The sequence below is a fragment of the Lepisosteus platostomus genome, chromosome 15 (genome assembly GCF_059453375.1).
Source record: "Lepisosteus platostomus isolate fLepPlt1 chromosome 15, fLepPlt1.hap1, whole genome shotgun sequence".
Classification (NCBI taxonomy): Eukaryota; Metazoa; Chordata; class Actinopteri; order Semionotiformes; family Lepisosteidae; genus Lepisosteus; species Lepisosteus platostomus.
This window is the reverse complement of record NC_142625.1, coordinates 15,946,020-15,971,279: the sequence shown is the minus strand read 5'-3', so window position 1 is coordinate 15,971,279 and position 25,260 is coordinate 15,946,020. Positions and strand designations below refer to the sequence as shown.

General features: G+C 44.8%; 1 protein-coding gene across 1 annotated transcript; it reads left to right on the top strand.

Annotated features, from left to right (window-relative positions):
• Positions 1-259: 259 nt before the first annotated feature.
• On the top strand, positions 260-25,059 carry ptpn1 (protein tyrosine phosphatase non-receptor type 1). The gene is made up of 9 exons (XM_088607513.1): positions 260-518; positions 10,707-10,797; positions 12,569-12,669; positions 15,128-15,226; positions 16,329-16,466; positions 18,659-18,868; positions 20,760-20,921; positions 21,296-21,498; positions 22,372-25,059. Exons 1-9 carry the CDS (start codon positions 450-452, stop codon positions 22,622-22,624), a joined length of 1,326 nt encoding a protein of 441 aa, XP_088463639.1. The 5' UTR covers positions 260-449; the 3' UTR covers positions 22,625-25,059.
• Positions 25,060-25,260: the final 201 nt, after the last annotated feature.

The window sequence follows — 25,260 nt, the reverse complement described above, 5'->3', positions numbered from 1 at the left end:
AGTATCATCTCCGTTTCTGTGATGTTTCCACCAACTTGACAGCTACAACAGTTTATTGTAGCTGCAAATCCGTATTGTTTCTTATATATGAACTACAAGTCCCAGAAAAACTAGAGCCCTCACTCCTCGCCTCCTGTTTGGCCCGTTGGGAACCCCGCCCCTCCGGGAAACGCTGATTGGCTCCCCCCCTCACAGTTCCGCGCTTCCTGCGACACGATTGGCCATGTAGCGGCGGTGTGGGCGTGTCCCGTGAATGCGGAGGGACAGTCTCGGTGCGGGGAGGCGCAAGCGGCGTGTTTCCGGTTAGAACAGGCCAGGAAACAACTGAAAAGAATACATTAAATCTATAGGCTGGACAAGAAAAAGGAGCGATCGGGGTTTGTAATTAGTTAGGCATCGGCTGTCAATTTAATCTTTTTTACCGGGAGGGAGCTGGGAGAGAGGGCGGCATGAGCACGGCAGTGGAAGCCGAGTTTCGGGAAATCGATGAGTCCGGGAGCTGGAGCGCCATTTACCAGGTAGGTGTTGGGGCAAACCGAGGTAGCGATAGGGGTGTAGAAGGCAGCGACAGGAGTAATTCGACCAGACTCGTTGCTAATCTGCCGCGATAGATTAAAGAAGGAGGGGATATCCCGGGTTTTGGCGCTGGCTTGGAGCTCAAAGTAATCTCGGATGTGCCGCGTTAGCCGGAGCGAACTGGTCCAACTAACACGGTGATCTCCAGCTACGTTGGTCCGGAGGCGAAGAGACTTTAAATAACTGGGAAGCCACGACAACGTGGATAGCCGAAGAGGGCTGATATTTGCTGATTTTGCCACTAGACGTGTAGTCGGTTCGGAGAACGCGCGATTTAAAAGGATAAAATGCTTAATACCTTCCCCTCATCTTAAAAGTGATTTTCTTTAGTTCTCCAATGTGCTCGAGTTCGTGGAAGATGTCCACATGCCCACGAAGTACACTGCTTTCGCTATAGTACGTGACTTCTTGGCTTTCACACACGTGTATCAGATTGTAAGTGGTCTTTTCACACCTGGAAATGAGCATTATTTATACATGCGCTTAACAAGGCACGCTGTGATGAGCTGCGCTGACACAACACATGTATTTGTAATGTGGCCGGAAAACCCCCTCTCTACATGAACTCCCTGAATTTAATTTACTGCAGCGTGACACGGTGTCTTTTTTTCTGAGAAATGTAATTTAATATGTAAATTAAAGTCGCCCACTGCGGGGGGGGGTGGGGTAAAACAAACTCCGATAATTTAGTTTTCAAACCTAGAAAGGTGTCGGCAACCTATATATAAAAACCTATATTAGTCTTCTGTTTCGGTAATGTTATGTTTTAAGATTATTCCAAGAGTTGTTTCTTTGCACCCCAAAACACGATTTCGACCTTACTTTTTAACGTTAACGGTAGCGGCAGTTTCAGGAAATAAAACTGTACTGTACTACACATACAGCACGCCAGGGCCCTAGCAGAAGATATCGGTATTAATAACTCGTTAACTTAAGACTGGGGATCCCCACTTCCAAATGTAAAAATTGCCATGTGTATTTGGAGCATCATAGTTCACTTTGCGGTTCGAAGGCTTTGCAAGTCGTTGATAATGTAGATCGGTTTATTGTGCAATCAGTCGTTCTGATGCGAGCCTGTTCTGTGATATGTGGAAAAGAGGAAATGGCTAATGACTGTTAATTGCTAAGCAAGTATTAGCCCAAACCCAAAATATTTTATTCATCACTCGCGACTTGAGTCACTAGCCAAAAGTGTTTTGTTTTTTTTTACTACAAATTTAATAATCAGTACAACAAAGTGAAAAGTAGTATCATTATTCGTCACCTGTTATCTGGGCTCCTAGTATCATTTTAACTCAAGGGAACAGTTCTGAATTTTTTTTTTTTACCTGCTCCTTATCAAGCTAACAAAAGCAGAGGTGTGAAATAAAACCTCAAAATATGACGCATTGGTGCTCCTCTTCAAGCAGCGTTTACAACACAGGACTGTACTATAGAAGACGCTGAGCAGTATGTGTAAACCTTTTAGCATTGCGGTCATGTAAAACATCAAGACATGCGTGAATGACTTCCACTGCCTTTCTGCCATCTAACTTGCTATTGCCTTGTGCAGGTGTGTAATGTCTGTTTGTGAAAAGGGTATTGTGCTCACATATAGTGCATACCCGCACCTGAAAGAGCCCAAGACAGGACTCATTAGTTGGCAGTCAGGGCACAGAGTGTCAGTTTATCAAACTTGCAATTCTGACATGTTCTTGAATGGTTGTGGACAGTGGCGGCACAGTGGTTAGAGGTGTTGGGGAGCTCTGGGTTCATGTCTGGACCTGGAGTGCTATCTGTGTGGAGTTTGTATGTTCTCTCCGCGTTTCTTCTGGGTGCCCTGGTTTCCTCCCACAGCTTAAAACATACTGGTAATAGGCCTCTGGGTGTGAGTGTGCGTGTCTGTGTCTGTGCGTGCCCTCAGATGGATTGGCTTCCTGTTCAGAGTGTTGCTTGCTGGGATAGGCTCCAGCTCCCCCATGACTCTATATTGGAAGAAGTGGTTAGGAAATGGATGGATTTAGACCGGTCTAAGGGAAAGGGAGATATGCCAGTAGCTTCCCTAAATCTTGGCTGTAATCTGAGATCAATAGGCCTTCAGTTCTCTTCCCCATCCAAGATTCCTCGCTGTCACCTTTGGAAATCTCTCCCAGCTCTGTCTGGAGCGCAGACCACTGTTCACTGTAAAGGTCAGGCGGGAAATGAGAGCTTGCATTGCGATCTGCGTTAGTCCAGCATGTTCATCTTTTTATGTGAATGTATATAATTTTAATGCTAGAAATCTTTAGGATGTCAACTGAAGGAAACTTAACGATCATTTACAAGTTCTCACAGCTGCTTAGAGTTACTTTTAAGGATGTATAAGTGGTTAACATGCAGAGAATAGCACAATGTGTTACAATCTCCTTAAGTGTTTACTAACAGTTTTCCCCTCAACAGAAAATGTTAACAAAACAGACTTTTTTTAACATAAAACATTCCTGTTTGGTTCTAGATTATCATCAACACAATTTGGGTAAAAAAACTCACCAGATGCTGAATATTTTTAAATAAAGAAACATTGTGGGGTAAATATTTACAACAGGGATAACAATTTATACTTTCTTTTTCAACATGTCGTTTATAGGACTAAGGTAGTTTTTCATAACTACCTCAGAAAGCACCATATTTCAAAAACACGTGTCATTTCAGGTAATGTTCTTTTAGTGAATTGACAGTCTCGACTTCAGGTGTGCAGGAGGTAACTGCAGATTAAACGTTCTTCGAGTTTTTTTTAATATATTAATTTTGAATAAACCTGAGGTGTTGCAGTTTTGCTTAACCAGTATATTTGATTAACTGCAGTGCAAAGTAGCAGACATCGGAGGTGGTAAACTGATCTTTCATGTTAGTGTCCCGTTCACTGATGTACTGGCTGGAACTGGTTTATCCAGGTACGATGTCTGTAAGCCCTATTCTGTGTCCCTTTTACTATACTCTGCTCATTGTATGAAAAAATCCTCAACTCATCTGGCCAAGTAAACTTCGTCTCAGATAGCACTGGCTAATATGTTAATGCCTTTATCATGAGGAAGCAAAGCTTGCTCTCAGACTGCGAAATGAAGAAACCTGAAATTTCAATCTTTTTACTTGTCTTCATCTTTCCAGTCCAATGCAGTAGGTTTTGACCTGCGAATAAATAGATCCCCGCAGAGCTTAAAACATATTTGAGTGGGCAGCAGCATCAGAAGCATGTGTTGGCTGCAAAGGAACAAGTAAAGGTTAATTCCATGCTGAAAAATAGAGAGCAGTCACAACATTTCAGACAAAGCAAAACGGCGTTTCTCCTTTCTTTTTTTTTTCAGCGTGGAATTAACCTTTACTGCTGGCATTGCTGTCTTGGCAGGTCTGGGGTACCGGGTTAAATTATGGACCTGGGGTGTTATATTTGTGGAGTTTTCTGTGTCTATGTAGGTTTCCTCCCACAGGCCAAAGACAAACTAGTAGGTTAAATGGTTTTGGGAAACTGGCCCTGGTGTGAGTGTGTTTGTGCCTGCCCTGCAATAGACTGGCATCCCATCCAGGGCGTACCCCGCCTTGCACCTGGTGTTGCCAGGAGAGGCTTCCTTGCGACCCTGAATTGGAAGAAGCCGTCTTTAGGAAATGGATAAGTGGCTTGAACCTGAAACGCAGCTCGGAAACAGGGCGTACTTCTCCCTAATGAAGCAACTCGTGTTAAAACTCATCTGACACGGCAAAAACAGTTTTCGCATGCAGACCAGTACAACAAACTGGTAATAAATAACTGATTTTTCATCAGCTTTCACACACGGGGCGTGTTCCTTGATGAAGAACGGGTTTTGAGCCCAAAGAACGACTCGTTAGAAAATATTTGTGCCACATACTTAAAATAGTTTTCTTTTCTTCTAAAATTGGAATTACACCAAAACAAACCCGTGAAATGTTAACTCTCACTCTGCTTCCTCACTTTGTGTTCTGGACCTCAGCTCTCATAGGTGGAAATTCTTGAACACATTTCTGTAAATATCATTATTCTAATCTTAAGTCGGATACTAATTTCACGTATGTATGCAGTGAATACAGGCAACTGTTCGCTGCAGTTAGTGTACTAGTGTCGGAGTAAGTATTGCTGAATGTTGTCCACAATAAACATATTTTTTTCACTTAAGATTTCGAATGAGCTGTTGATTCTGCCAGGCAGACTTCAGTCTTTAACAACAGCACAAAAGGCCATCCTGACAGGCCAATGGGTCAGTAACCTTTTAATGTTGGACAGAATATTTTTTCTGCCTTTAAGACTCTATTAGGACACATAAGGGAGCATTTGAAATAATCTGGCCAAATATATGCGCGAATACTTATGCTTGGATATAGATTTGCAAGTAACCTGTGCACCTAAAATTTTTGCTTTGTCCAAAAGCTTTACTGTGTTCCAGGCTCCGCTATCAGAACCATACCCGAGAAATGATTAGGTTCTGCAGGGGGTGCTTAGTGTTGGATATTTCTGAGGATTAACTGGCGTCACTTATCTGGTCTGACCTACCCTCATTTTCTTCTCTTCCCACTTAATTCTCAACATAATTCTTTTCTTTCAGCAAAGAATGTCATTTCCCACATAAAATGGATTTAAATGTTTTCTAATCAGAGTTCTCTTTTTTTTTTTGTAGGGATGCAAAGTGGCTATCGCACAGAGCAATGTAACCACAAAATAATGCTGGCTCCTACCCAAATAATGGGAATGGTCTAGTATCTGTATTTTAAAAAACATGGTGTCAGGCAGCCACCAGTACTTTAACCCCCTTTTCAAAAATCACCCAACTATTAGACACAAACTAAACCACTGATTGACCATGTATCCGTCTTCGTTAAAGTAGTCCTCTTCAAGTAAACTAAGAACGGCCTGTGTTATGCCCTGGAGAGTTGACCATGTTGTTTAACAGTCCACGTGAAAAATCAAGCCTTGTTTTCTTTTGAACACAACTGGGCAAAAGAGCGCCATGTTTCAAAAATAAGAGCATGAGGTGGAATTGTTTGTCTGATCCTTTTTTCGCCCTTCAGTGCGCTGCTGAATGATACTGCTTAGGAAAGACCAGGTTGCTGGCAGTTTCTGATTAATAAATGATGCATCCTTTACCCTGGAATAAGAATTGCCGAAGGGCACAAAAAATGAAAGAATTGTCAGTGCAGTTCTGGGACCCTTGTGCTGATTTTTATCCACTCTGTCACACTGGAATAAACTCATCGGTAGAAGTCCGTTGGCATACTCTGTAGTAGTATTCAGTCAAGGAGGACCCGGTTTCATTATCTCCAGGGGATGGTTCCTAAAGTCAAAAATGCATCTGCAATAATGGAGCGATATTGACTGGAAAATGTGCTTTGTCTGCTGAAAATCATTGAAGTAGGTTCCCTATCCTGAAATCCTGTGATTGGGATAGCTGTGACTCTGTCCTTAGTCTGCAATGTAGCCCAAATGTTTTTTTTGTTGAGAATTTTAGGATTAAAAAAAATAGAATAATGGGAAAATGTCATTGGGGGGAAGACATCTTCTGAAGCTGATTGGTTGGTTGGGGGGTGAGATTCAGGCAGCTCTCAAACAATTAGCCCTTACATGAGCTTTGGGCATGTCGGGGGGGGTATGTTGTCAGTGCGTGGAGGACTTCTTTCTTTTCAGGCATTGTGTGTAGAGCAGGGCAGGTTTGATTCTTGTTAGTGAATCAAACGATTCCATTCAGTTCAGTTTATTGTCATATGCACAAGTGCAATGAAATGCGTTCTTGCATGTATGCTCCAATACAAAGAATAGAAACATTAAGAAAACAAAAAACATTAGAGACAGAGCAGCAGCAACAACAAGTTTTAATAACTTGCATTTTAGGAATAAAAAAACATCAGTGTGAGCTAGTGGTAGAGTTCAGTAATCTGACAGTTTGGGGGGAAGAAACTGTCTCTGAACCCGAACCAGTGTCTGCCTCTGAACCAGCGAGTCGGTTCGGAGGATTCGTTCGAACTGGTTCACCTCATTACCCAGTCGCCTCCGAATCGGTGCAAGACTCGGCGCTGCGGAATACCACCGGAGGTCATTAAATGAACCTTCGTTTGATTCACTGAAACGATTCGTCTTAAAAAAAAAAGGAGGAATCCTATGTGCACAGCTCTGCCGTCGTGACGGAAGGCCCCGGAAACTCCGGTGTCGTGTCCAATTCAGTCTCCCCTGGAAATCTGTGTCCCTCCTCCGTAGTGCGCTCACCCTCCGCAAAACTTTCCAGGACACTTCATGGCAGAGGCTGCATGTCTGCGCCTTATTGCGATGTGGATAGAAAGGGAGCCTGTTGTTTGTGTGTGTTTATCTCGGTTTCTCGGTGTATTTGAATGCATGTGCTAGAAATGAGAGCAATTAAAAAAAAACATTTCACCCGCGACCGCGTGAATGAAAGCCTTAAGTTATCTTACCACAAGACAGGGAAACTCGAAAGAAAGCACACAGAGGCTCCTTACATGTTTCTTATAAGTCATTTTCTAATACAAATAACCAAAGCAACATGCATCTCTGAGATACTGAATTGAGTTTGAGGTTCTGGGTCTGCACATTGGTCTCTGTTGTTAGAGCAAATTACACGTCAGATTAATGAATTTTCCAGACATTCCTCTCATAACAGTATTATCCATCCTTTCTGAATGTGTTATTGCGTTCTCGCAGTCATTTTTACAATGGAGGCGTTGTTGTCATGCCTCCTAAACTGAGACGAAACGGCGATGGAGAATTACAGATGGAAGAATGTTCTTTTTTTAGGAATCACTTATTTGCTCCTGATGTTAGTTTTTTTCATACAATGCAGTGGGGAAAAAAAGCACCCCGCAATTTATTTTCTGCTGTTCATAAAAGCTGAAATTAATATCTCTAAAAGTTCAAACGTAAAAGCAGTATTCTGAAAATGTGTAAAGAGAGTTAGGGTGTTTTTCACTTGGTGCGGTGACGGCTGAGTGATGTAACTATGAAGGAAACTTTGTGGGAGTTGGGATGATTTTACTAGACATTGATGTGTAAACCCTCACATCTTCCATCTTGGTCTCTGTAACTCTCTGGACTTCTGCAGAGTTGAGCTCTGACACTCCCTTTCAGGTGAAAAAACAAACACAAAAAAAACGTTACAGTTTAGAAAATAAACAGCCATCATACTGAGTAATGACATCTGTAAATCCCCATGTCTCCAAAAACTTGATGAAACCACAGTGTTTTTTTTTCAGATTGTGAATTAAGGCAGGTGTCACGAACGCTTCACCATATTATTCAGTTTATTAGTCTGCGGAGTCTGTTTAAACCTGATAAGTTAGAAGATCTTGAACAGAAGAAATAGTACTAAGAAAAACCCTTCAGTGTGCACATTCAGAAGTAAACGGGCGGCGAACTTTGGTGTTAAAATTTATCTGTCATTTTGGAACCCACTGAGCGCTAGAGATAGTATAGCTGAAAACCAAGAGTGAGTCTGCCCTACCCATGGTTCCTTCGAGAGAATAAAATGGCCTCCCATTATATAATACATGTGTATATGAAACGCAGAGCAGACGTTGGTGCTGGTGTGATACAGCTGCATCCCTATGTGTTTCAGATTACACACGGTTTTGTGGCGAGTAAGCCGTGATGGGGGGGTAAATGTTGTGATAATCACATGCCCCCCTCCTCCGACCTTCAGACCTCATCCTTTCCTCCATTGTCCATTCTCTCACGTCCACAATGGACAAGCGCGTGACGAGCTGGTGTCTTTGTCACCCGGCGCCCCCACCCCCATGGCTTGCTTGCTCAAGGCCCAGATACGACCTGAAAGGCAGTCACTTCCCCTCTCAGACCGCTGACCAGTATCTCATAAGATAAGGCCGGGGTCAGTCTTGTCCCTACAACCCCAAATAGGTGACCTGTGTTTTCTGTGTGTTAATATGAAATCGGTGCTCATTTTATTCTGTGGTGTGTGTGTGAAGAATATCCATTGCTGTCTTGGTCACATACACGCAGCTTTGATTTCTTAACCCCTGCTGGCCTGTCGTCTAGCAGGATGGCTCTGAGCTTTGCCAGTTCATTCCTGTTACTCCATCTTTATCTTAATGTTACCTTAACACTGGGGAGATAAGAAAGTTTAGCCTTTTGCTGCTTTGGGTAAGTACTGGATTGCAATTTGAAAAAACACAGTGCACACGTCACCAGGTCTGTCATCATGACCTGCAGTGAAAGTTGAAGAGCCGTTAGTGACAGAAGGGTGGCATCAATTATGATTTCATCATTGATACTCTCTATCTCACAACATGAGATGTACTCATTTATCAGTAAACCACTGCCTGTGTGCTATTAATGTGAGAAACAAGAACCCTGGCAGTGGCTGGAAATGGGGTTTGAAACACACTTTCTACATAGTTCAAGTAGGCAGCTGTGTCAGCATGTGTAGGCTGCAAAGGAACAAGTACAAGTTTATTTCACGCTGCAAAGAGCTTCCACAGCCGAAACGTTGTGTTTCTTTCCTTCTACATTTTCTACATACAGAGGAAAGAGGGCACCTCTCTACTGGCCATCAGCAGATAAGCCTGAGTAGTAGATGATCCTGATTATCTGCCCATAGCTATATTCCTCTGACCCAGTACCGTTAGATTCTCTAACCCACTGCCATCTGTAACACTGGTTTAGTACTGATGGAGTACACATGAAAATATTTTTTGTAAAGATGTCATTCTTACTCTGTACAGAACTGCACCAGAGTACCAGTTTTGCCAGACTGAGAGAAATGGGGGGACAGTCCTTTCACCTCCCAGAAAATGGCCTTAGTTATATCCCATCTTACTGGCCTCTGCACCTCTGACATACTGTTGTTTCTAGTGATTGTAAAAATCTGTTTGATGAACAGAATTCAAGTTTAAAAACCGCGGTCATGTGATTGTCTTTTTCCAAGTAAAAAAGCAAGTATAAGGTGAAACTGCTTTTGGTCTCATGTCTTTTATAAAGAAACCGCAAATGAGGAATTTAGTTTTCTTTGTTTCATAGTTAATTTCTGTAGGATTTCTGTGGTTTTTGCACTAAATTAAATGTGTCTTTTACTTTTATTTTAAAAAGTTAACACCTGAAGTTGTTCTTTAATAGCTCCTAGGGCACATGGAAGTATATTTCACATGTTAGTCTATCAAGGCAGTAGAATTTTTTGTGTACTACTCCTCTTTGCTACTTCACAGAGGCAGAAGCAAGCAAACTAGTTTACATAGTGGAGCCAAATTCAGTAATTGTTTAGCTATGAATGTTGTTGATGTACATTACCCCACCCCCTCAAAAACTGGGAAGAAAAAGGTTCTGCTCACTTTACTTTTTATCAGTCTTTTTCAAAGTATCAAACAGTTCCATTTCTGTCGTGTGTTTCACAGCTTTATACATGTATGCAAATCATTTTGTGGAAAAGTTTTTGAAACGTTTTCTGAGAATGACGGTATCTCAGTGCTTGGCACTTTTTTTTCTCCTGTTAATTTTGTGCTTGAGACAAGGGACTCAAGTCTCCCGTGTAGCAGCACAGTAGCGATGTCAGAATTTGACTGGTGTTCTCCTAGAGTGGTGCTATCTCACAGCAGTCCCAGGGTTTGAGGCTTTGCTGCTGGTCTCCGTGTGTAGTGCTTCTATGCAAGGGAAAATGTTAGTAATGCTGTGAGTGGGTTTTTGCTGTTTGTGTGCCCAGCAGCTGCTCGGCCTTGCCCAGCTGTGTGTCTTGGACCAGTGATTGTCATGAAGAGAAGTCGCACACCCCTGCAGCCGAGCCCCACACTTCAGAGTATGAGAAGCAGCCAGAGTTCTCAGAACTGACTCTACTGTTAACCACAAAACAAGAAGCCAGTGCAAAATACAGCAAAGTGTGTGGTGCGTGAAAAGATGGTGTCGAAAAGGAACTTCGCTACTGAGCTGTGTGTGTTCAAATACACGTTTTCTTTGAAGGTTAGAATGTGTCACTTTGCGTTGGGCGTGAGGAACTGTGTTGAGATGAACTGCCAGAGAACCCTGAGATGCCATGCGTGAGGTCCCCAGTTCGGTGGAAGTCGTCAAACTCTTAAGGAGTAGTTCCCTTTTCAGCACAGTGCCTCTTCCCCAGAAGAGATCACAAGCACCATCACGTGTGTTGTTTGTTTTGCAGGAGATCCGCCAGCAGTCCAGTGAACTCCCCTGCAAACTAGCCAAGCTCCCCGAGAACAAGACCAGGAATCGCTACCGAGATGTCAGCCCCTGTGAGTAACCCGTGCCAGTGAATCGATGAGTAGGGTTCGGCGCCCGCCGCAAGTCGAATCGCAAAGAGTCGCGAGCCAAAATCGCGACGGAGAATTCAGGCTCGGTACCGTTCCCAGGATCAGGTGAGGTTCGCGTTAAACGCGGCCGGTTACCGTGTAGCCTGATTCACCACAACCGTGCACCTTTTGTCACGCCCCGATGAGCTCCAGCACCGCCACATTAGCTCCACCAATTACCAGTGCGCATTCCACACGTGCTGGAGACTCACTGGGGCCATCTTCTACGAGATCAATCCAGGCCTATCAGGCCAATTAGGGAACCTCGCACAGTATTTAAGCCCTGAGGAATGGTTTAGATATTGAGTCACTAACCCTGCCTTGAGTTTGTCTCAGTTTCAGGTTCTCAGAAGTATTTCCCAGTGTTTTTTAATCCTCAGTTTCCAGTTCCTCAGTCATCATTGCCACTAATCACCTCTTCATCACCTCAGACCTCAGCCTCTGCTCTGCCTGCTTCAGCTGCGCAGCTACTGCCTCAGCTGTTTCCTCTGTCTCAGCTCTGTTTGTCCTCTTCAGTGTGGTCGTTGAATAAATTATCTCGGCTGCCGCATACCTTGGCTCATTGACTCGAATTTTCGCCGAGCCTGTTTCAACACTTTGTCAGGCCCGGCGTAACACCTGTGAGATCAAAACGAAGAAGGCGATCCTGGCAAAACATGTCCTTTTCTTGTGGCAGAGTGTGTTGCTGCTTCTTGTTTTGTGGCTAATTTAAAAGTGTCCTTCACTTGTTCCTGTCAAATGGGTATCAAACCACTATTGCTGAAAGCCTCACTGAAAACTGGAGCATGCGGATTTTCCAATGGTAAAAGAAGAGTGAACACATTTTTACATGTCAAAGGGTCATCCATCTGAGTGATAGGATAAGGGCAGATGGGCCAGACCATCACCCTGATTGACAGGTGACAAAGTGTTAGTAAGATAACGACAGCAGTAACACAAACATAGCAGTTGCAAGAAGAAGCATTTTCTGTCAGGACCACAAATGCCTCTAAATGTATTCAGAGCTCGAGTTCGATCTTTAAAATGTACGGTGGCTTTGGCAGTACTGTCAGTCGGAAAGTCGAATGTCTTACTTTTTTTTGTCACCAGTTGCGATCATGTTTGTAAACCACACGCTGAGTGAGTAAGCAGGACTCAGAAAGTTGTCTTCTTCCTCCAGGGAACGGGAAACATGTCTGTGTAGTCAGGTGATCAGGCCCGGGACAGCCATGAATAAAACGGAGTCCTAGTCAGTAGACAAGTTAAAAAAAAAGGGAGATTTAAAAAAATCTCAATTTTTTTTCATTGTAGCTAGGAAGTGTATTGTGGTTGTGGTTTCCTTTTCTTGAAATCAGATTTTTTTTTCTGTAAAACTCTGGTATTCTTAAAATGGTTTATCATTAACTTGGTGAACTAGTCGTGTAGTTCGCTAATTAGCTTAATTATTTAGGGCACAACATTCAGTGTCGGGGTGGAACATGAGTGTGCACAAGGCCGCCGTGCCTTGAAGTTCGCAATCTGAGATTTGACCCTTTTGTAGGAAGGGTGACGACGCCTTTTGGAATGTTTTTCCATTATTTCTGTTGTGGTAAAGCGCAGAAGAGCATAGGGTGTTCTTGATCAGACCCTCTTTAAGAGGCGTGGCCTATATCCACTATGGAGTCCAACAGGGGCGTTGGGATAGGTCTCTGAGAAAAGGACACTCTCACATTCGCTTTCTTTTTCCCCTGTGCAGTTGACCACAGCAGGATCTGCCTGCAGCTCGGAACCAATGACTACATCAACGCCAGCCTCATTTCAGTGGAGGAGGCACAAAGGAGCTACATTCTCACACAGGTTAGTGCCAGTGCACAAACTACATTAAGCATAGAAGGCTTGTGTCGGTCTTCAAGCATGGAACTGCATTGGGCCTGCCTCTGAGCTTTGAGTAAGATCTGTGAGCTCAGCATGTTGCAAAGCAATGAGCACAGCCTGCTCTCTGTCACTGATGCACAACTCTCACAATTAAATATGAAATTATCGCTGCAGTAAGTGTTAAAATAAAAGCCCAGTTTTATCAGCCTCGCATCCCCATACTGTTTATCTCTGTAGCCGTTCAGCTTAATGCAGACACAGTTTGTTTGTGTGTCAAATAAACGCATTACTGTTGCAGCTTGATCATGACCTCATTTTAGGTCGCTTCCAGGAATGCGCTGGCTGTCCGATCTCTGCAAGTGTGTGCTTCCGCAAACTGGATCTTTCCAAGAATTAGCCAATAGTTCTGCTCTGCGTCACCCTCACCCCCCCCCAACTCCTAACTCCTTCAGGATATCTTGAGAAATGTTTTCTGATTCCTGCCTGCTGAGACTCCCAAGTCCAGACCTGCTCTATTGAGAAACTGGGTGTTGGTTTATAATTTCACTAACACCTTGCTTCACCTGTGTACCAATGTATGTGTTCTGTATTCAAGAGTGATTGCCTTTTCCTATGTGTAAAAACCTTTGAGAATTTAAGAATGGCTCCTTACAAGAGGAGGCCCTTCAGCCCATTTAGAAATTAGCTGTTAATTCATCCAAGTATCTCATCCAGCTGTTGCTTGAACAAAGCCAGGATATTGGCTTCAACAACATGGTGTTCCATACTCCCACACCCCTTGGGGTAAAGAAGTGCCTTTTGGTCCCAGACGTGACTGAACATCTGCTGGTTCATGCTTCAGCGATCATTCTGAAGAAGTCCAGGGAGTTGTCTTTATGAGCACGTTGGTGGATTTTGATGCTTACCAGTGCAGTGAGGGGTTTGAATTTTTTTTTGTATTTAACAATTAATTTAGGCCAGCAGATTTAAGCTTTTGAAAATGCTCTCAAAATTCCAATTTTAGTAAAAGGTGAATTCAAATTAGGCGAGTATCAAGTTTTAAACAATTGTCATATTCAGAAAAACGGAAAAGAAAAATTGCTAAGTTACTTAAAATGTTGCAGCAGCAGGTAGTGAATCTGATGTCTCATAATTAAAATAGCTCTTTAGATAGTTGGGAAGTCCTTGTAGGATGTCCTCTCATGCCTTGCTATACAGTTATGTATTTTTCTTATTATTTTGTTGTTTGTATTCTTCTTCCATGGTGTCATTACTGGTGTGGACATATGCAAGCCTATTGGCATCATTATAGCTTGTCCTGTCAAAAAGATAATAAAATGGATTTCAACCATAAATTGGTTTGTTGAGCGAGTTGAACTCATTCTGTTCCACTATTGCACAGTGGAAACTGTGCAGATGTAAAACTGTTTTGAGGATTAAGGATTTAACTAACTGTACACAACTTCTTGTGTATGGTTGACTTTGTGGGCGGCTTGGTGGCTCTGTGGCTAAGGATCTGCGCCTGTGGCTGGAAGGTTGCCGGTTCGTATCCTACTCCGTTGGGCTCCTGAGCGAGGCCCTTCACCCCAACTGCTCCAGGGGCGCCGTATAAATGGGTGACCCCAAGCTCTGACCCCCAGCTCCTCTCCCTGTCTGTGTGTCTCATGGAGAGCAAGCTGGGGTATGTGAAAAGACAAATTCCTAATACAAGAAATTGTATAGGGCTACTAAAGTGATCTTCTTTTTGTCTAGTGTATTTGTTTAATCTTTGAATTGGCAGTTGTTGTTATTTGCCAGACTGATTTGGTGTCGGTTCTCGTCTCCGTTCTGCGACAACCCCTGGACCCACACAGGGAGAGTGGGGCAGCCCGATGGGGCCTCCCCACCTGCCGGCCTGTTGTCTTCACGATAACCCCAGTCACAGAGGTCTTCAGCTTGTGACACCTGGACATGACAACATGGAAGAGATCTTTCTTGTAGTCTAAGTTGATTCTTGATTTCAGTTCATCCACCCATTCATTTCCTAACTGCTTTTTCCAGTACGGGGCCAGAGGGGAGCAATCGCCTGTCGTGGCAAGCAATGAGCAGGATACACCCCAGACAGGACAGCAGTTCATCAAAGAGCACACACAGACACACACTCACACCCACACCAGAGCCGATTTTCCCAGCAGCCATTACCTACCAATACGCCTTTGGACTGTGGGAGGAAACTGGAGCACCCAGAACCCACACCTAGCTAGGGGAGAACATGCAGACTCCACACAGACAGCACCCCAGGTCCGGAATCAAACCCAGGGCCCCAGTACTGCGAGGCAGCGATGCTAAGCACTGCCTTACCCTGGTTCCAGTTTATTCCACGTTCAGTTTTCCCCTTTCCCAGGCTGAAAGGAAAGGGCTGGTTTCATCGCAGAGCAGAAAGAATTAAACCACATTGTTGCTGGTGATGTTCTCCTGGCAGGGCCCATTGCCTAACACCTGCGGCCACTTCTGGGAGATGGTGTGGGAGCAGCGGACCCGCGGAGTCGTGATGCTGAACCGTGTCATCGAGAAGGGCTCTGTGAGTACGGCTCCTCTCTCGAGCAGCAGCTCGGCGCCGAGTCTCGCACCCAGCTGTGGGCTTCTTCCCCCCCTCATTTTATACCAGTTCCTTCTTTTAGATCCTGTCATGTTGTGTTTCTGCAGAGCCCCTGCTGTTACCACCTGAATAACAAAAGTTCCCGTTTGTTTTGTTTAAGTGAAGACTGTGTGCATTGAGGCTAGGATTTTCTTTTTTTACTGTTTGGCAACTGTGCCCGTACTTGGTTAGAATCTTTCCAAAGTGAACTTGAGCCAAGAGATTTTGTGTTTTTCTGTTGCAAAATATGAGAGGAGAAAATATATCCTCTTTTGGAAATGCACGGTAGCTTCCTTTGCTAGAACCTAGACCTAGAAAATAATCATGAGACATTAAGGCCCGCAGTTGAGACAAATGTGTGGTTTCTGCACAGTTTAGTTCGTTACTTCACATGGTGTTTTTGCCTAAAAAGGACTTTGCCTCAGTGAAAACAACTAATATTATGTGGACACATTTTGGTGTTGTCTTTGTTAACAGTGTCGACATTAGATGTGCACAGAAAGAATGGGAGGGTGTAACTTTTGTCCAGAGTTGTGGGTGGTTGTTCTAACCTCTAACTGATGCTGGCTGTGATAAGTCGAAGAATTCATGGCTTGAAAAACATGCATCTTGCAGCTTGTTTTCACAGCATTGCACAGCAGTGCCTGGGTCTGTATCGCCCGCTGCGAGTGAAGAAGGTGGGCAAGGCGCCCAATCCACAAGAGTTTCATTAGACTTGCGCTTTGCCCACAGGAGAAATCGGGCCCGTTCTGTCTCCCATGCGCTCTGAGAAAGTCCTTTGCAGGCTGCTTTAATCAAATGAAATAACAGACAAGCACAGTCTTGCACAGGAAGCATGATAAACCGTACAGGAGGTTTTTAATGGCTTAAGAGGACTAAAGAATTTTAACTGTTCCTTCAGGAACTCCACAGGTGTGAGCTACATGCAGCGGCAATGGGTAAACTCTGCTAAAATGTAGGCTGAGGTGAAACAGTCCTGACGCTTTCGGTTTCCTGTGGGAGTCTGCTGAGCTGTAACGTGTGTTTTTTTTTTCCTTGTGCGCAGGTGAAGTGTGCCCAGTACTGGCCCCAGCGGGAAGAGAAGGACATGGTGTTTGAGGACACCAACTTCAAGCTCACCCTCATCTCGGAGGATGTCAAGTCCTACTACACCGTGCGCCAGCTGGAGCTCGAGAACCTCTCGGTACCTCATCCTCGCCCTGGGCCTGGGATTGACGGGGGAAGCTGTACACCTGCCGCCCTTATCGGGGTGTCCAGTGCTGGTCCTGGTGTCTTTTAGTTCTTGTTCCATTGGTTCACCCACCCATTATCAGAACAAGGTTTGCGGGCACCTAGGGTCCATCCTTGAAGCACAGAGCGTAAGATAGGACTTTGCCCCAGGCAGGATGCCAGTCCGGCCGCAGGGCACAAGCACACCGAGTCAGTTCGGACACAGCAGTTATCCTCTCCAGAGTGTCCTTATAGATGAGAGGAAATATTAATGTATAGGGAAAACCCATGCAAGGGCAAGGATCAAGGATCCCAACATGCAGGCTCCCCACAGAAGGTGCCCTCAGTCTGCGCTTGAATCAGGGCCCAGGATCCGTGAGGCAGCAGCAATAGCGGATTAACTAACCGCGCTGTGCCATCCACCGGCGTGGAAATGGAATCCATTGAGCATCAAAAGAAACTACCCCGCTCACCACCGCAGCAGATACAGTTGTTTTGAGGCTAGTAGTTTTTGTGGCAGGCTTACTGAGATTTTATTGAACAGACATGATGTAAGGAAATGCATTATGTTGAAAAACATTTGTCACCAACAGGGGGTCCACTGACTGCGAGTCGCAGGCTAGTAGCAGGTGGAGTCGATGTTAGAAGCAATGCCAGCTGTACGTCTGAGATAGATGTGTTGCACCAAGTTGCTTATACTGTCTTTTGGGGTTCAGGCCCTTTTCTCTTGTGCCTGGGCAAGTATGTGCCTCACTGGTCTCTGAACCCTAGTTGTCCTGCATTGTCCCAGCCGAATGCTCAGATAATCAGTGGGGCTTGAGTTGGGCACCCATGGCCTAGTAGTGTCATTACTGTCTCGCAAGACAGCTGTTGCTACACGAGCAGCATGAGGATATGTTGTTCTGCTGCAGTGCTGTGATGTCAGGAGAGGCACCCAGTGAGACCCCAGGAGTTGAATTGGATGATGCGGTTAGTGGATGGGTGGATCCCAGAGAGGTTAGGGTGGATGAACTGTAAGGCTGAAACTTGTCTGATTGAGCACGTAATCAGATTGATTTGGCAAAGAAATTCGACTTATCTTTTGTAAGCCAGTTCAAAGGGTGTATGATGCAAGATGAGATCAAACAGAGCACTATTCTTTTCACAGGGGAGTTGCCTTCCCACAGTGAATTTAACATGTGAGATTGCGCGTGCACTGTAGTCTCAAAGAGAGCTGGGCAAGAACTACTTATAACGCAGTGACATTGAAGAGAAAATGAAAGATTGTGTAAAAATAACATGCATTGTAGACCAGTACTGCTTTCTGGTTGTTGGACAGAATTCTTCCCATTGACAAAAGCTACTCGACCAATAAGCTTTCTTTTATAGGTACATTCGAGTACCCAGTCTATACTAGCTATTTATTTCAATTCTAGGGGGACAATCTCTGAATATCTTATTTATTTGAAAATCGTTATATACTTAACGCTGTTTTCCACATACTAGCTGTGGCAGAAATGAGATCAGTGTTTTGCCGAAAGACTAATAATCTCTCCTTTCATCTTTGAATGACTTTCACAATAAATTTAAGGGCTTCTCGTGCCAAGAATAAGTGGGATCTGGCCTAGGGTCATGCAATTTGTCCACATATTGGCAAGACACTTCCTGAAAGATGGGTGTCCTATTCAGGTTGCTAGGAGACACGACTATGGCCAAGCCTGTAGAGAAGATGATAGCCGATACAGTCTTAAGTATCATCTTGGAGACTGCCAGGAGAAGCTTGCAACAGATGAGAAACTTTTTCCCTAAACGTCTTGTTTAACCAGTGCCCTGGTTTTATCTGACTCTCTTCAACAGCCCTGATGTTAAATCTCCATCCAGTTTCAGACACCTCACAGTTGACGGAATGTTATCTTAAAATCACAGTTTTCGCAACAAATTAAATCAAAATAAAATAATTCCTAATATATTTTGAGTTCTGATACAATATTTTAAACCGCTACACTGGGGGAGCCATGACTATGAACGACTGGTTTCTCGCAGTAAGAGTTGCCCTTGTAGACAGAGTGCTGCCCTATGCTGACAGCAGAGGTGAGCTGTATCCTGGGGGCTACCCCCAGAACGTCATGAGCTTGTGGTCTGACTGCTCTTCCTGTTTATGTACTCCCCCACCCCCTCCTATCCCAGACGCAGGAAACCAGGGAAATCCTTCATTTCCACTACACCACCTGGCCTGATTTTGGGGTGCCGGAGTCGCCCGCCTCTTTCCTCAACTTCCTGTTCAAAGTTCGGGAGTCGGGGTGCCTGAACTCGGACCAGGGCCCAGTGGTGGTGCACTGCAGTGCAGGCATTGGGCGTTCCGGAACCTTCTGCCTCGCGGATACCTGCCTCCTCCTGGTGAGAGATGCCGTACAGTAGTAATAACAATAAAGTGTGTTCTGTTCCATAAATTAACTAAAGGAAACATCTAGAAAATGATTTTCAGTTCGATTTATAAATTAAGGCCTGGTCATAGTCTGTACTTACTGTTACACTGTGTGTTGTCATTGTGAAGGGAATGTGTTCAGTACAAAACATGTTGTTGTTCATGTTGCTGAGGGAGGAGTTTTGTTGTGAGGAAGTTTGACTCTCACTCAGTTTAGTCAGGTAGACCTTGCCTTTTAGAGTTGAGTCTGCTGTCTTTACAGTGTGGTCCAAGCCTTTTCTGTCTCCATGTGCTTTTTTTGGGAAGAGTAAGAAAGCCAACAATCATTCAGTTAAAAAAAAATGGTTGATGCTCTGGGGACAAATTAAACACAAACTGATAGGCTGGAGTTTTTTTGGCAAGCAGACAACATGGTTTGCCAGCTGTTCTTCATAAGTTCTTGGGATTGGTCTTTTGAAAGAAAGGTCTACGCTAGGCCTGAACAAGCTTGTAGAAAATGCGATGATGAATGTAATGAGCTGGCAGAGAGCTTCAGAGTTAGACAGATTGCGAATCTCCCTTAACACTTGCTCATCTTGTGTTTTTCCATTGCAAGTAGCACTTGCATTCCAGTTCTGTAGTGCTTCCTGTGAACAGTGAGCTATTATAGTTTGCAAATGAGGAATTCTTTTAACCCGTCTTGCTTGTTTGGTTGGTATTAGATAAATAATTCAGATATCTCTAAGTTCATGAATGGGTTCCTGTGGAAACAGAAAAATGGCTTGGGAAACATCTACCTTTTGACAATTGGGCTTGATCTGCATCAAGCTCTTCTATGTTCAGGATGTTGGAAAGATGTTTTGCGGTAGACCAGTAGGTGGCAGTCTTCCCTCCGAACCAGAGCTATGTGCTGCAGTGCTATCTCCCACTCCACTGCCTTCTGCCAGGCCTAGGGCTTGGGTTGTGCCCACCTGCTGTAAAGACAGCACTCACATGACAAATACCACGCTCCACGCATCTGTTCATGTGCCTGAAATGACATTAAGCAGCCACCTTACACCTCATTACCGACATGCATGAAGTGAGTTTCACTTTCTTCAGGGCAACACCAGCAGTTTTAAAATGATAAATTGTTGTTCTGTTAACATTCTTTTCTTCCAATACTGTGCCAATTTGTAAATGTTGAAACAGCCGATCCCCTGGTGGTGAATGAGGTAGGAGGACCCACCCATCAGCTGAGACATTAAACCAAGATCCCCACGACTGCTTGGCCGTTAAAGATCCTGTGGCACCATTGTAAGAATAGGGAATAAGATTCATGTAAACTCCAGTGTCCTGGCTAAATTCCACTCCTGGATTGCACACTCTGGCTAAATTTGACTAAATGACTAAATGCACTTAAGTGATGGGCAAAGTGGGTCTTCTGCATTAAAAAAGGTTTGATTAAAAAAAAATTTCTATATAAATGCAATAAATCATTAACATAAGATGGAATATGGTCCCCCAATGTCCTGCCAGGAATTTGTGCTTACGCCAGATTTCATTGCTCTGTGGTACAGATTTCACTGTGCTGTTGAATAGGCCCAGTATATTCCCAAGGGTAGCTAAATTAATCCACAGTGCAGATACCATGGCTGCTGGACTGTGTTGCTTGTTAAGGGCACTTCAGAAAGTCCTGATTTTGAGGTTGGCTCTGTTTATTGTTAGTTTTTTTATGGTGGATCTAATTCTTTGATACTAGAGTGCACTGAACCTATGGAACCTCATAAACACATCTCACTTCTACTCCCCAGGGTCCAAAAAGTGATGTAATGCTTTCTGTTTCGGATTGGAAACGGCGGTACCCGCTCCCCAGTCATTCTGATCTCTTGTGTCCTCTTTAAGATGTCTCTGCGCAAGGACCCGTCCTCTGTCCATATACGCGACGTACTGCTGGAGATGCGCCGGTACCGAATGGGGCTGATCCAGACCGCCGACCAGCTCCGCTTCTCCTACCTCGCTGTCATCGAAGGTGCCAAGTGCATCATGGGAGACGCGTCAGTCCAGGTTGGCAGCACTAGAGGTTTTGCATATCTGTACATCCAAGTCAGTACCAAATTGTGTGATTTAAATAGTATGTGTATTTTTAGAGCTATAAGAGGATCATAGACCTACTTTCACTTCCTGTACCTCACCAACAAATAAGTTAAACATGAACGTCTTGAGTCCTGTCCCTGATCTGGACAATTATAACAATCTCTGATTTTATTTTCCTTAAAAAGTTTAGAACGCTAATTAACAGCAGCAATTTTGTTCTTGAAAGCGAGGCAACATGTAAGAGTTACCTTGCTGCGCTATTAACCAGTTAGGCCAGCTTTGCCAACAAGATAAACAGAAAATCACATCTATTCTGCCTCTGTGGTTGTGCTCCCTTTCTTAAGGAATCGTGGAAGGAGCTCTCAAATGAGGAGGACGCTCCCCCAGAGTTCAGTCCCCCTCCTCCCCGACCCCCCAAACGCATCGGAGTGGACGCCCCCAACGGCAAGACCGAGCCCCTTTCCTTCTTCCCCTCCGAAACCAAACCGGAAGTTCCCAAGAGGGAGGAGCTCATTGAGAGACAGCACAATGACTTCCATGTGGAAAGGTGAGCAGAGCAAACTGTCCCCAGACGCCGTCCTTCCTCTAGATCCATCCATTTTCCGGGCGCTTCATTCGGTCCAGCCGGAGCCCATCCCAGCAAGCAACAGGCGCAGGGCAAGGTACACCCTGGACGGGACGCCAGTCCATCACAGGGCACGCACAGACACGCACACTCACACCAGGATCAGATTTCCCAGCTGCCAATCACTCCACCAGCATGGTCACCGGAGCACCCGGAAGAAACCCACTTAAACACGGGAGAACCTCCAGATCATCTAAATGCCCTTTCCTCAAGATGTTGTTCGTTATGCTTCTTGACTGTTGCTTGTGGCTGAATGAATTGGGATGCCTGCTGAGGGGGTTTTTTTGTCCTCCAAATTGAAAATAGTGATAAATGTAGACGTCCACAAATAAAGCAAATATAGATAGATTTGTTTTAAGGGTTTCTTAAGAACCTCCCTTGTGGCTTAACCGCTACAGGTGAATTGAAGTGTAGCATTTACCTGGCTTATGCATGGAAGCTCTTGAGCTCTAGTAAGGGAGGGAAAACTGAGGAAGGCCAGATTGTGCTGTCCCAGCACGAGATTCATCCAGGACACTGGGGTTGACAGCCATGCTCTCACAGTAGTGCTGTGGGATCTTCGATGATTGAAGACTGCTACCTCACCTCCTACAGCAGTTTTCCCAGTTGCCGCTGGGTCATTGGTTGATTCAACTGCTGGCTTTTCCAAATTGGGACAGTATTGAAAGTTTAAACGGCGGTTTTAGTGAAACTCGCTTCAGGTGTGTGCCTGGTGGGCTCAGGTGAGCAATGGCCGGGCACGCCAACAGATGTGGGGAGCGCAGTGGGTGTCATGTCCGTGTCGTCTGTGTGCAGCTGCTGGGTGGAGCCCGAGCTCCGGCAGAGGGCAGTGGGAGACGGCGCCGCCCCCTCCGCGGTCCACCAGACAGATGGCCAGGCCGGCACCTGGGACCAGAAGGCCGAGAGACCGCAGGCCAAGGAGGTGGGCGCAGCGGAAGAGGATGGGGACAGCCCGCTGGGGGCCTGGAAACCTCTGCTGGCCAACGTGTGCCTGTGCACGGCGCTGGCCCTGGGGGTGTACGTCTGTTACCGGGCCTGCTTCCACTGACCTCTCCTGTCTCTCTTCGCACCGTCGCCAAGGCCAGCCAGCCACGTTGCCATGGAAACCATCCTCCATCCAGCTGGAGAGCTGTGAGCAGGAGCACTGCCGACTGGGGGGTGGGGGGTGGGTTGGGTTGGGTGGGGGGGGGGGCTCAAGTTGTATTTTCTTTCAAGTGCAAAAGGCAGAGGAGTTGAAGCGGAGAGGGAGGCAGGGGGCTTCGCGCCAGCTGTCTCTCCCCAAGAACTCCTCACATTCTAAGCTCAGGGCCTCGATTTATCAGGTGTCACACCCGAACCGTTAAAACAGCAGTTCGCAAAAAAAAACGTTTTTCCATCGCTTTATGTAAGGGAATTTGTGTATATGTGTATATATATAATATTGTCATTTTATAATTTTTATGATGTAGAAACCATAATCCCCTACCACACGCACCTTTCGGCTGTTACCCGTTACACAAATGTGCTCTTATGTTCTGTTTTCCTTTCCACTTGTTAGTTTGCCTTTCCAGACCTTTTTTTTTTAAAAAATACTTTTTTGTGAGTCGTGCCTGTGTCAGGGTTAGGAGGTAGGCATGGAGCTGTTTTGTCTGTATGCCTGCAAAATAAAAACCAGTTGTACTCCTGTTTTTTTTTTTTAGGTTGATGGTTCTTTTTTTAAGGGGGTTCAGTGTTCTACCAGAGAATAAGCTGAGGCCAAAAGAAACAATGTTTTGTGTGACAGAAGACTGAAAGATGGGAGGTTGCTAGTGTTCTCAGACCCACTGGAGGGCCATGTTGTAGTCAGATGATGCAGCAGCGCAGTGCTTTGTCGCGGGCGAATTTCGCTTGGTGTAATCAAATCGTCCCATAAACGAGCTGAAGAACATGCGTCAGGAAAGCGTTTTGGCCAGGTTGCTCTCCGCAGTATAAACTGGAGTTGACGCACTTTAGGGCAGTCCTGGCTGATGTCGTGTGCCCTTGTACAGACGTTGCTTAATTCATGTCTTATAAGGTGATATGACACCCTGCTAAAAGTTCTAAAAATCGGTTCGCCAGCTTCAGCATTTTTGACAAACTGCTTGACCGCGCACCTTTGACCTTTTTCAAGAAATTGGAACAACGGGGGGCATTTTTGGCCATTCTTGGTAGCTGCGTTGGTCCACACGCATTTTGTTTTTGGCTCCGTTTTCATTTCCTTGCAGAGCTAACCTTCCAGCCTGCTCTGCCTGTCTGAGTTGCGTTTTCTCATTTTGCCATCTGTAAACATGCTCTGTTACTCCTCCTCATTCCCAGTAGCATTTAATGGGAATATATTCTCCCCCACACACACACACACGCACAAAAAGCAGTGTCAATCTCTTCTTCCTCAGACCCCACCAGCAACATCATTAATCGCACGTATTTGCCGAGACAGAGTTGACATGGCTGACTTCTTGGCCAGTCGCTTGCTTGGTCACCGGGGAAAAGGAGCATTTTGAAGGTGTAGCTGATGGCCGGAAATGCCTGTGCTCGTTGTTCAGAGTCAAAACCTTGGGAGAAAAGAGCAGGGAGCAAGAGGCCAACTCGGAGAGCATCCGAACCCTAACTCTGAAGTGTAGCCAGGCCTCTTGGCGAGGTCCACCATGTCCTGCACCATGAAGTATTTTTGGCAGGAAACTCCCAAAGACTCTTGCCACACTCTGCATCCTTCTCTACACCAGCAATACAAGCCATCGCCCTGTGACGACTTGCTCAGGGCCTGGTCTGTACTGGCAAGCCGGACAAGAGCACTGGGAACATGCAGCTGACTGGCAAGCCAATGGAATTGAAGAAATGAAATTTCGGTACAAGAGATAGGGGTGTGGGGTGATGGGAGTCACATAAAAGGAAAAGGATACTATCCAAACAAATTCTTGGCGGATTCCGTGCCAAACAGATGGGTTTTTGCCATGGTAGCACATCGGGTCCTTTGTGGACAAGGGCCATTCCCCTGGACTGGGGAGATTTTTACTGGAACGGTGCGGTTGACGCTGGTAAAATCATATTTACACGAATTCCAGAGAGCTCATTGTTCGGCACCTGATTTGACCTTGAATCTGCGTTTACTTCTAGGCATCTCGAACAAAAGATAAATGCAGCAGCAACTCGTTTCCCCCCCCCCCCAAGAGTTTCTTAAATGCGTACCTTTTCCTGGAATGTGAAATGAGTTATTCCCACTTCCCCAAATCAATTATTTTTACATGTTTGTTGGAGTGCATTTGTTAGGCATGATATTATCAGGGCATTCACAGTTCCCCAAATCTCTGTGAGTTTCCTGTTATCAGTTCATGCTCTTGGCATGGTCATTTTTATTATATTTTTTACAATTGTTTATAACTACTGCTTTGTTCTTTATTTTGGCATCTCAAAATGTACAGGATTTCATTTTCAAGCTGAATTCTAAACATAGGCTGTGGTAATAAAATTATGTCTCTGGAAATGCAACTCTGCTGTAGTATTTGTGTTTATTCACTTAGGAATGACAATATTTTGCTGTCCTTTGGAAATTAGAATTTCAATCTTGTTTATATCATGTAGTTACTGACATGCTGTCTTTAAACCCTGTATAAAGTGCAGAAAATTATTTTATTAAACTAAATAAGTTGCTTCTTATATTTCATTTATTCTAAAATGTATTGTACTCTT